Source organism: Fukomys damarensis, unplaced genomic scaffold (genome assembly GCF_012274545.1).
Source record: "Fukomys damarensis isolate Sample0158 unplaced genomic scaffold, DMR_v1.0_HiC HiC_scaffold_17, whole genome shotgun sequence".
In the NCBI taxonomy this organism is placed as follows: Eukaryota; Metazoa; Chordata; class Mammalia; order Rodentia; family Bathyergidae; genus Fukomys; species Fukomys damarensis.
In genome coordinates, this window is record NW_022900929.1 from 42209557 (window position 1) to 42222098 (window position 12542).

The following is a 12542-nucleotide window of genomic DNA, read 5'->3' on the forward strand; positions in this document are numbered from 1 at the left end:
AGCAAAAACAAAATCTTGCGAGCACAATTAAAGGCTCACTAAAAACTAGGAAATAGATTTACAGTATATATTGCAAAACGTTCAGAATCTGGAAGTATGCAAAGCACTCATCAATTACTTTTTAAAAGACAATTACCCAATCAAATGGAAGAAAAATTTAAATAGAAAATTTATAGAATTGGCCTTTATGTATGGAAAAACAGAGTTCGTCTTTACCAATTAAATGCAGATTGAAGCAAGAGGGCCATGATATTTTTCATTAAATTGGAACTATTTTCACTAAGTAGGAAAATGTTTGAAATTGTATTCACTCTCATAATGGAAATGGCATAATACATACTCTTGTGTAAATTTGGTAGTACGGCAAATTTTTGTGAGCTTTCTGGAGAGTAATTTGGCAACCCATATTGAAAGCCACTAAGATGTAGAAACCTGTTGCTCTAGTAGTTTTGCTTCTAGAACTTCATCCTAAGAAAATGATCAGTTATTTGATCAAAAATTACAGGAAAGTGAGTTCAAAGCAAATTTAGTTAAAAGAACAAAAACTGTAAATAAAATATAACAGAATTAATTTTATAAATATATCAGTGTAAGTATACATGTATATTATGAATTATATGTAATATACTATAAGTAAATATATGTAAATATATTATGCTTAGGATAAAATGCAATGTACCTATTAAAAATCATGTTAAAATGATCAAGGTAAAATAAATAGAAAATGTAGTTTTCTAAAAAAGTATAGCAAGTGTGTTACCCCAATCTATGTGGATATACAGAAAGTCTGAAAGATACTAACAAAAATATTAACAGTGGTTATCTTTGGCTGCTGGGATCACAGCAAATTTTCTTCTTTGATATTCTCCAAATTTTGTGTCATGAATAACCTATCTTTATAATCAAGAAAAAATGTGAAAGCTGTTTTAAGTAAAGACCACGTTACCTCACAAAAGCTAGTTAAATAAAATTTTGCCAAGAATGTTAGGCACGGGTCTAAGACAGGACCTGCGTTCCCTTGACACCGTTGAGAACCAACGAGCCATTCTTCTTTCGCCCTCAAAGATCAACATGCTTCTCAACTTTCAAATGGGAGAGAACTGCCCCTGCCCAGAGGAGATCCGGGAGGAGCTGTATGACTTCCATGAGGACCTTCTCATTCACTGTGGTGAGTGGCTGACACAAGCTTGAGCCAGTCTGTCCAGATTCCTTCCTTAGGTAGCCAAGGGAGAGTTTGGGAAGTGGCATTCCAACACCCATTAGTGAAGGAGTGGCTCTACCCAAACCTGAAGAGTCAGGGAAGATACAGAAGCAAGGCTGGCAGAATGTAGGACTGAGATTCCTTCTGCGTAAAAGAGCCACGTGGAGACAGAGGAAACAAGTCCCTTCAGAAAGACGGAAATGAACTGATGCTTATATACACCTCACCCAGTCTACTTAAGGTGACGTGGTGGGGACTCTCTGTTCCCAGGTGTTAGCTCTTACAAAGTATATGAAGAGGAAAGAGTAACTTATGTCCTTAAAGATTCTAAGCCAGCAGTCCCCACATTGATGTATATATATCTGCTGATTTTACTTATATATACACATATATATTTTTATATATGTGTGTGTGTGTATATATGTATATACATATATATATAGTGAATTAAGTAATATATGGGAAGTAGCTGAGCTTTTCCTTTAAAATAACATGAAGTTAAACTCTTCTAGATACCTTAGAACCTTTTTGAGTATAAGTTAGAAAAAGCAAAGTTTGAGGATTACAATTACTTCATGTTCTGATACACAGGAAATTGTCTTAAAAAACAAAACTTCTGAAAGGCATAATGTAAGTAAATATTCATAGGAGGGCTTTTTAGAGGTTTCCAGAAAGATGGGGAACAGAGTTTTTACATTTTTCCTAACCCTTGGGAGTTTTGTGTACTGTATGGATTTTTGCTCTGTCGCTGGCTTGCTAGGGGTTCCGTTGGAGGAGCAGGAGGAAGAGGAAGAGGACGCCACTTGGACAGGAAAGCTGCGTGCCTTGGTGCACAGAATCAAAGCCCTGCCCAAGCCAGAGAAGGAACAACCCGCGGAGGAAGAGGACAGCTGCCCTGGTAAGTGACCTGCTATTCAATCACAGTCCTCCTAACTCTGGGCTCTCCTAAAAAACTGAGGTAATTGACTCTAATTAATGTTGTGAGCAATACATGGACCATCTAACTTCCAAAGAAATATCTAGGTATTATGTTACTGTTGATGGTGATTGTGGTTATGTTTTGGGGGCTCCACCTTTCCTCTGAAGGAAGTAACTCAGCACTTCTGAAACCTACAGAATCAATTGCTCGGTGTGGATTTCTGTCTGTTCATAAGAAATGCCTGAAAACAGATTTTGGATTTTGTTTCCAGGTGTTTTGTTTTGTTTTGTTATTGAAGCATGGCCTCACCATGTTTTCTAGGCTGGCCAGCAATTTCAGACAGATGTCAGGTACATAATCTGTTCTTTCACGTTTCCACAGGCCTTCCTCTTTTAACCATTGTCATTTTCTGTCACTTCTATTTGTGATTCCTTGGCATGGAGAGTTGCCCTGATAAAGAGAGAAAGTAATACTGAAAGAGAGTTTGTAAAGGAAATAGAAAGTAGCTTTTCTGTCTATGGTATTAATATTGGAGCATCCTAGAAGACTTTCACTTGCTATTTTTCAAAAATGCCCAGTTTTGTCTAAATTCATTGTTCTAATCTTTGTACCACAGACAACTCCTACCATTTGACCCACGTTGAAACAAGATTGTAATTTGTCCTATAGGCAGTAGACTGACTCTAAGCCTTTAACATTTCAAGAGGAAGATTGTCTGAATATTATGTATAATCAATCTGCTCCTTGCTATAAATTCAGCAGACTTATCATTTGTCTACAGAGGAAGGAGTTTCCCAGGTTTAATATAGTTGCCTTTTATCTTGTTCCCTGTTGCCATCCATTTTGGAATAGACTCTCAAATCAGAGACTAGAGCAATAGACTGTCAAGATATGATCGGTTTGTCTGAAAACACTACTTTGGAGTTCATACATCTTATTGCCCTTTATACTGACCTCTCATCTTTGTCAGAATCTCTCTGAAGGAAACAAACCCCTTCCATTTATCAGCAGAGTGTTGAACCCTCTGGACGAGTAGATGGAGAACTTGGCACTGGCCACTCTTTGCCCATCACAGTCACCTTGGGAAGGGTGGGTCTTTGCTGAGGACATACCAACAGGATTCTAAAGCCATGGGAAACTAAGTTCAGACTCCCTTTGTGATTACTGCCAAAGCAGAACTGAAAATAACTAGGCTGACCCATATCACTCCTGAATTATCTGAGAGTCTGTTTTTAAAGCAATGCTCCTTTCTGACTTTCTAAAAAAGAAGGTGTCGAGCCTGAGGTGCCACGAGGTGACCATTTGGTGCTTGGCAAATGGAGTCATTGAGACACAATCACTCACCCACCTTCCCCGCGAACTCTCAGGCTCTCAAATGCTATTTGACACCAAGGATTGCAGTCTTCAGCCCTACACCTGAACCTCAGGCTAACAGACCACGTTCCATCTGTTTGGGTAGCACATGCACATCTGAGAGGTCACCCAGAGGGCACTGTGTGTCTTCACCCCCTGCCATCTCCCCACCACAAATGAAGTTTATGGAAGGCTCTGGTGAATGTAATAATTATGTACTGTAAACAGGGACTAATGAAAACTTTTTAAAAAGAATTTAGGAGGCTCAGGCCTATGTCCTGAGTGATCTGTCCTGGGATCCCAAAAATAGTGGAAATGGTCAAGGTGGTCAAGCATGTCTGGCTGTCAGGATATGGGTTCCCTGCTGAATGTTACAGACACAAATCCCCTTGCTTAGGCTGACATTTTAAGATAAATTACTAAGAACAGCATAATGCTCATCCCCCCAAAATGTTTTTAATTTGATTAGATGGAGATAAGGTTTTCAAGTATATAGCCAGTTGCAATAAAGGGTCGAAATGTTCTGTAAATTACTGGAACATTTATCTGTTACTGCTTATCTGATTTATCCTTGCATTTGATAAAATAATGAAAATATAGATAATGATGTAACATTCTTTTTTAAAGACTAATTTTATGGGTACATTTTTGACAAACATAATGATCACAATCATCACAAGGAATTCGTACCTGTACATATATCTTGTTTTCATTCCCATTCCCCTCCCTTTCCTTCGATCCTTCTTCCCCTCCCCATTTATAGAATTTTGTTTCTGTTGTTTTCCTTCCGTTCATTGTAATTTTTTTCCTATTCCCTTCCTTCACTTCCTTCTCCCCCTCCCTTGTTCTTTCCATTTGAACATTTTCTTCCTACTTCCCAATATCTAGCCTCCATTTTGGTCCATATTTACCTTTTGGGTTCCTCACACAAGAGAAATAATGTGATATTTAGATATATGTGTTCACTTTAGTGCACCTAAAATTATGTTCTATAATGATAGAACATTCCATAATGCATTGACAATTTACCAACTACCTCCACGTGTATCCGTTAATTAACAGATGTTAATTGTCTTTATTTCTTCACTATGTGGTGAGGGGAAATAGGACTGAGAAGAATCAAGGGATGCTTGCTCATTGACTTGTTCTTTTCATCCTTACCTCATTCTGGAAAAATTCTCTGGTAACTGATAGTCACGAAGTCAAGGTAACTAAAAGCAAGTAAAGCCGTGGCTTGTGTTGGGATTCTCTGACTCTTTCCTTTCTTCCTCTGTGCCGTCAAGCTTGCCAGAGACCATAAGAACATCTATGTCACAGAACACAAATACTCCCAGAATGGTTTTTAAAATCTCTATCCATTTACCTTGCTTATTACATCTGTGAGATAAATCACTACAGTGATTCGTTGCTTATGAAGACTTGGACCAGAACTCAGAGCTATTACATTTAAAAGTTATCCAAGCCCAAGATTGTGACTCAGTTTTCAGTGAAGGTAGTAGTAGTCCCAACCTGTGATTCCTCCTCTATGAGCAGCTGATAGATGATCTGCAAAGGGGAAACGTCAATTTTTCCAAGAAATAAGGTGTAACAATGCTCTAAGACTCATCAGAATTCTGCTAGGCGGCTCATTGTTGAAGGGAGGTGTCCTGTTACCAATGAAAGCTTTTATGATATTATCAAAAGATCATATGACCATGAAGAAGTAAAAATCTTATAGGAGCAGCCCACCATACTAAGTCACCTTTTTATATATCAGTCTAACAAATTTCCTGGGAAATACTTTGCCTGTTGAGTCCACCAGTCCAGGGCTTCTTGCATGCACACTGCCGTTTAAACAGGGTTTCCTTAAATATAAGTATGCATCAAGGGGCCGGGGATTTATCTCAGTGGTTCTGCTGCCTGCCTCGCAAGTGCAAGGACCCAGTTCGAGCCCTGGTACCAAAAAAAATATAGATAGATAAATATAGATGTATAGATATATATGCAGCAACTGAGTTATTCTTCCAGAAGAGATCAACCAGCTATTTCTCCTAAATTCAAAAAGTAACAAAATGCAAATCGCCTATCAAATTTTACAGCTAAATTCTTGGTAAACTGAACCATTTCCCCAGGAGAGTTGCTCTCTATAAGGAAATGTCTCAAAGGGATGATTCTCTCAGATAGCTTGAGAGAAAAGGAAAAGGAACCTCCTGACTGGTATCTAGCTGCTGCGCCCAGAGGCCTTATGATGACCTAGGTTTAGGTAGCACTGGTTAAAAATTGGATTGCGGTAAGCAGGTTTGAGTCCGAAGGAAGTGAATATCTTCAAACTATATACTGTTTCCACAGAGCCAAGTTAATATTCTTAACCTTGAGTAGCTCCTGTTTTCCCTCTCATTTTACCAATGAAGGCCCAAACCAGGGGTGACCTTGAACCCATCAAGCCTCAAAGCTGCTACCTGTCTAGCTGTTTATCTGTCCCTGAATGGCCTAAGAGCCTTACGCCAAAATTCCCCAGCCAATTGCTGTAGCATTGTTTACTCTGAGGAGGAGACAATATGTATTGTTTACAACTAAATTGAGTCCTGAGCCTCCAGTGCAATTACAGACAAAGTAAGATAACTTGATTGTGAGTAGATCTGTAGTCAGGAAATATTTCTCATGCACTTCTCTAAATTCTTTGCACAAAACCCAACCCTATGACACAGCCACAGAGACCTCCTTCATGACACATTTCTTTCAAACTTATTTTCCTTCCTCTTGCTCAAGCGTATCATGTAATTTCTAATAGGGATATATGACTTTTCTCCTCATGCCAAGTTTTAATGTTTACTCGACTGAGTTTTAGTTCAGGGACTATGTCTTCTTTCTACATTCAACTCATTGGCATAAATCTCTTAGTTACTTGAGGCTTATACAGATAAAGAAATGGGGACTCTACAGGAAAAGGAGGAATTGGGCATAGACAGGCAACTCAGTATAATGATGATATTGAATGTACTATAATAATAGTACACACAGTATTCAATAGGTGGACAAAGGAGAGATTGGGAAAGTATAGATAAAAATCGTGGATGGAAGCTGGGCTTGGTGACTCACACCAGTAAACCCAGCTTCTTGGGGAGCTGAGGAAGAAAGATCCCAAGTTTGAGTCCATCCTGAGTAACACAGCAAGACCTTATCTCCAAAAAAACAAAGTGTAAATGCATAGATTAAAAAGAAAAACAAAGGAAGTCATTTTTGTTGACAAAAGCTGCTGGATGAACACCACAGAGCAGAAAAGTTCATATTTTAATCCAAGAGTGGCAACAAATTGAGATTGGCTGAATTCTAAGAGGGATAGAATGGAAGTGTAAGGTGTTTACCACAGGGCATTTTGTAAGATACACAAGGTAGACTTTCTTGGGTTATATTTCCTACTTGTTATACCCATGTATGTTGTAACATTTGGCCTTGCAAATGCAGGCAGGGTTAATACTTACGTAGTACCACTTTGTCCTGTGTTCTGTCTAAAGGACTTCTGTAAATAGTACCTTATTTAACTGTCCCAAAAGCAATATGCAGTAGACAATTGTATTTTTATTTTACAATTAAAGAAACTGAAGTAAAGACAGATCAAGTAGCTTTCTAAAATCAAACCTGTGGTGGCATAAAAATTCAAACACTTTTCCACCTGAGTCCAGTTCCTGTGCATATCATTTACTTATCAGCACTCAGTCCCTTATATGCAACGACTGTGAAAGGTTCCTGAGAAAAGCATCATTAACGCGCACAGCAACAGGAAGGTGGTTATGAGCAGAGTGCTTTGCAGTGAGGCTTTCTGGTTTTAAATTCTTGTTCTGCCACATATCTTTAGGATTAGGCACATGATAACTTCTTTGTACCTTAGTTTCCTCACATATAAAATGGACAGCATAATTGCTTATCTCATTAGTTGATATAAGTATTAAGTTAATAAGTACATGTGAAGTTTTTAAAAGTGTACCTGGCCTACATCAAGCACTTAAGTTTAGCTATCTTTGCCTGTTAAAATATTTGTTGGTTACCTACTGGGTTAGATACTGTGTTAGGTGTCAGTGAACTCTGTTTTAGCAAAATAGTATTTTAAGAACTTAGTCCTTAAGGAGCTTTGTTAGGAGATCGGCAGCACTCTGGCTAAAAGATACTGAGGACCTGAATAAGGGTGTGTGGCCCGCAAACATGTCCACATCTTGATTCCCAGAACCTTTGAATATCCTAGATAACATGGCAAGGAAAAACATAGGTTACAGATAGAATTAAAGTTGCTAATTAGCTGGCCTTGTAATGTTGAAATTTCTTAGATTAATGGAAGGGACCCAGAGTAATCACATGGACCCTTAAAGGTGAAAGAAGGTGACTGGAGATAGGAAGAGAAGTACAAGAGAGAAGCGTGTGGTGCACATTTACTGGCAGAAGGGACTGTGAGCCCAGGAATGTGCACAGCATACAGAAGGTAGGAAAGCAAGGAGCAAATTCTCCCCAAAAGCCTTCAGAAAGGAATGTACCCTGCAACACCTTGACTGGAGCCCAGATATGGGTCAGATTCTGATTTACAGAACTAAAACTTGGTAAACTGATGGTGGTGTAGGCCAGTGCATCTGTGATAATTTGTCACAACCGTAATAGTAAATTAACAGACATGGTGGCAACCAGAAGTGAAATCAAGATGTCAGACACTCATAAAGGCAGGGGTGGCATATTTTACCAGTCAGTTAGACATGTGAGGAAGATGCAGGCATTAAAGAGAGCCTTCATGGGTTCCTAAGACATGAGCATTTTCATTAACAGACTATGGAGACGTAGGTAGGGGACGAAGTCTTATTTTTTGTTTAGATCTGTAGAGGTCACAAGATTCTTCATGCACAGTTTCATTTTCCTTGATAATTGCATGGCAGACAAAACAGGTATCATTAGCTCTAGCCTGCAGGTGGAGAAATAGAGAATCCAAGACATCAAGCAACTTGCCCATCTCATAGAGACAAAGCTGGAATAGTAATTCTGTACTGGCTCCCAGTCAGGTCTCTTGCAGTAAGAGATGCATAGCAGGTGTTTTAAAGTCTGTTTAGGCCCACTCTTTTGGCAGCCTGTTCTTTAGAGTTGAAGAAGAGAGTTTGAATCTCAGGAGTGAGACACTTAGGTTCGTGGAGCGCCTCCTTCAGGTCAGATACTCTGCGAGGTGTTCTCCATCACCTCTTCTGACTTTATCCTCACCACAAGCAACCAAAGATAGTGACCTCCAGGTTCTGGTTTTACATATTAGCAACTAAGCCAAAGAGAAGTGGAATAATCTGGATGAGTTCTTGGGTCAGGAAAGAAATTAGCCAAAATTTGGACCATGCTGCATATTCAGATCACAAAGAAGCTGGGGCAGAGGGCTGTGAGGTACAGGGCAGAGAAAGAGGCACAGATATAGAAGATGCATGGTTCATGGCTTCCTCGTCATCAGTTTGTTCTCCATAAAGAACAGATGTAGAAACCCAGCTAAAAGCCATTTGATTACTCTCCAGCAGGGTAAGACAAAGGCTTCAGGTCCCTGAGTCCTCTCTGGTTTCCTCTCTGCTCCTCTTCTCTTTATGTATCTTTCTCCTTGCCCGTCAGTGAGCATCCTCTGTCTCTCTGTCTCTTTTTCCATCATCCTGCCTGGATGTCTTAAGACAGTGATTGTGAGGCTAGTTGACTGATTTTGGAAACAACAAGCTAATTATCTGCTTATGATGGATGAGACCTGAGGGAACTGTAGAGCGAGACTGGCTGCATTCTGCTGTGAGACCTGAAGTGCAGTTTTGCTGGTGGCCCCGGACAGTGGGGGAGCTTCCCCACGCTAGGAAAACAGTCCTGGAGTGCAGCTCTGCATACTAATTCATCTCCACCCTTTGAGAGAGGCTCCAGCCCAGGCCGGGGAGGGAAATCATGAAACACATTTAACAGAAATACCTAACTGCCACACAACTTATATGCACACAGATTATTTTGCTAAAGCAGATTTCAATTGGCTAATACAGTGCCAGAAATATAGGCAGTCAACAAACATCCCAATAGCCAAAAATAGTCAAAATTTTCATTAACTAATATTTAAGTGATACCTATTTTATAGATAAGAAAACTGAGGCCAGAGAGGATGTCATGGACTCAGTCTCAAAGATAAATGGCAGAGCAAGAATTTAAAACCAGAAGGGCTGGGGTTTAGCTCAGAGGTGCCGCTGCCTGCCTCACAAGTGCAAGGACCAGAGTTCAATCCCTGGTACCAAATAAATAAATAACCAATCAATACAGGAAGCCTAACTTCAAAGCTCTGTGCTCATAACTACCTCATTATTGTTATGCAAATTACTGGTTTGGCCTGAAAACCAGGTCAGTATGACCAGGCCAGTTTCAAGGGTCCATGGACACTCAGGATACCCTGTAACCCCTGTGCTTTTTCCAGTGCTGCTTTCATTCACCTCACTGCCTCAGCAGGACACTTACATACAAGAACTTACTTTTTTTCACTAAATTGAAGTGTTTCTTTGCTTAAATAAAAAATGAAGTTAGGATTATGGTAATTTTTGTAAAATAATAATGTGGTAGATGAAGTTAAGGACCACCACTGTTAGGGAATTCAGTCCTTGGGTGTCTTAGCCACTTTTCCATCTCTCACGCAACACCTGACACCCACAACTCCAAGAAAGAGAGGTTTATTTTGGATCACAATTTCAGTCCCTGGTCAGCTGGGTCCAGCATGGCAGAGGGCAAAGGAAAAGTACTTATATTATGGTGACCGAGAGGCAAAGAGAGAAGGGTTGAGCCAGGAATAAGAATACACCCTTGCAGGTGACACCCCAGTGACCCCCTCCAGCCAGGCTCCTCCTCCTAGCAGCGAGATCAGCTACTGAACTTATCAGAGGATGAATCCACCGATAAGTATGGCACCCCATGACCCAGCCGCCTTCGGCACACGTGAGAATTTTGGAGGATATTGAGATCTAAACCACAACACTGGGACATCCATTGGGAGGACCAAATGATAAATCAGGTTTTAAAAAAAAAAAGACACGGAGTCTTACACCTGAGAGCTCTTAGTAAAGGTTGTTTACTGTCAATATAACAAGAAGTAGGACACTCCTACAAGCTGTTTAAACTTTTGCCTTATTCCTCAGCTAGGGAAGCCAGTATAGAAGGAAACAAGCAGATGTGAGTCCAGAACTTAGGCACAGAGCAGGATGTGCTCTGTAGCTCATCGTGCAGCCTGAGCCCTGTGCCATGATAGCACCCCTGAGCAGCCGGTCCAGGTTGTGCTCACAGGCATTTCCTTTTATTTCATAGGTGCTTGTGGCTTTGTCCCCAGTGATCCCTACAGTGTTCTTTTCTAGTGAAATGAAGCGGATGGGTCTCTACTGCAGAGCCAGGGCCACACAGGTGCTGGGGAAGCATAGAGAAATTAGCGTGATGATTTTTCCAAAAGTCTTCTTGGAGTCAATGGCTGTAACTGTTTCTCTGACTTTTCTCTGGTAACAAATCGTAGAGATTTGACCACTTTGCAATTTTGGCCTCAGAAGCTGGAATACAGAGTGTAGAGGGCACAGTGCCTCCCCTGGTAAATCTCCCCACTGAATCTGCAGGGTATTACTGTGCCACATGACCCTGAGAAAGGGTGCTTCCTTTCTCAACCAGCAATCAAGATGGTCATCAGAAAGGCCATGGAGTTCCATAGCTCATCTCCTCCACGTAAGTGATGAGTGGTGTGTGGTGAGACTTTGATAATAGCTGCTCTCTCCTGCAGTCAGGAACCACTGGAATTTTGAGATTTTGTTTTATTTCTTCAACCTCATGTTTTACTCTTAGGAAAAGCAAGCTAGATAATGTTGAAATAGGGCATTAAGATCCAATAGTAGTTTGTAAATGGGGAGGGGAGGAGAGAGTGAGAGGAGGGCAGGCACAAGGGAAAAAAATGAGAGCCAAGACCTGTCGTGTAAGGTACAAGATCCCAATGATGAATGTAACTGTACTGTGTACCTAAGATGTACCAATAAACTCAATAAAAAGAAAAAAGATACAATAGTAAAATTTTTCGTGCTCATCAGTTCAATCCCATAAAAAGTAAGGCTTTCATTAGCTACTTGGGTAACTTAGTGCAACCCTTTCAAGGGCTCAGAGAGTCAGAAAGACATAGAATCTTAGCTTCTTTTTTTTTTCCAGTGATGAGGATTGAAACTAAGGGCTCACACATGCTAGGGAACCACTCTACCCCTGAGCTGTGCCTGCAGCCCCAGAATCTTAGACTGTTAGGCCACCAGAAAACTTGGCTTCAGAGAAGCGGACAGGCGCAGACAGAGAGTGACTTGTCCCAGGTCACACGGCCAGTTAAAACAAAGTACTCTTGTACCCTGCTCAGTATGTCTGTTACCATGTCACACTTACGCTCATTTTTTTCAAGAGGAATTTTATAGGCTAATTTTGTTTTATTGGTAAAGAAATTGAGTGTCTGGGAAAGTGAGTAGTCTAACAGCATGAGAAAAGACCTAAAGCTTTATGATTTTTCAGGATTTTATCTCTGAATCTGTCTCATAGTTTAAGAGAGTGTCTAGACAGTGTGCATAATATAAACTTAAAGCATTAATAACTGTAACTGCTTTTCTGAGTTTTATGAAGGTAAGCAGCTTTAAGATAGTAAAGTAGAAAATTTAGAGTCCAGCGGCATACTGCCATGTACTAATGGCAATGTTAGACAAGTATCTTAACCTTTGCATGTTTCAGTTTTCCTGCACATAAAAGAAGTATAATGGTTTCTTCTTTATTGGGCGAGTGCAGGGAATACGAGGATTTGCTAAAGTAGTACTCTAGATTGAGTATACAAAAGTAAAGATCATGAGAATTTCATGTCCATATTTATCATTCAGGAGCTTTCAGCAAACAGTCAACAGAAAACTCAGCCATGTAGAGTAGCCGACAGGGGACTTCAGTAGCTGACCTGCAGTAAGTGGGCTTCAAGATGGAGGCAGCCACTGGAATGAGTTGACCCACTGGCTGCGCTCACTCTTTGCTCCTTTTGCCAGCTTTACCCTCAGGCTGGAGGAAGAAAGTAGCTGTGTT

General features: G+C 40.3%; 1 protein-coding gene across 1 annotated transcript in view; it reads left to right on the top strand.

The window, feature by feature from the left end:
* Ryr3 (ryanodine receptor 3) overlaps positions 1 to 12542 on the top strand; it is a 376321-nt gene that overhangs the window by 210340 nt on the left and 153439 nt on the right. Inside the window, exons 40-41 of the mRNA XM_033765294.1 lie at positions 1066 to 1168; positions 1962 to 2099. Coding sequence (XP_033621185.1) covers positions 1066 to 1168; positions 1962 to 2099 — 241 coding nt within the window. The remainder of the gene's footprint in view (positions 1 to 1065; positions 1169 to 1961; positions 2100 to 12542) is intronic.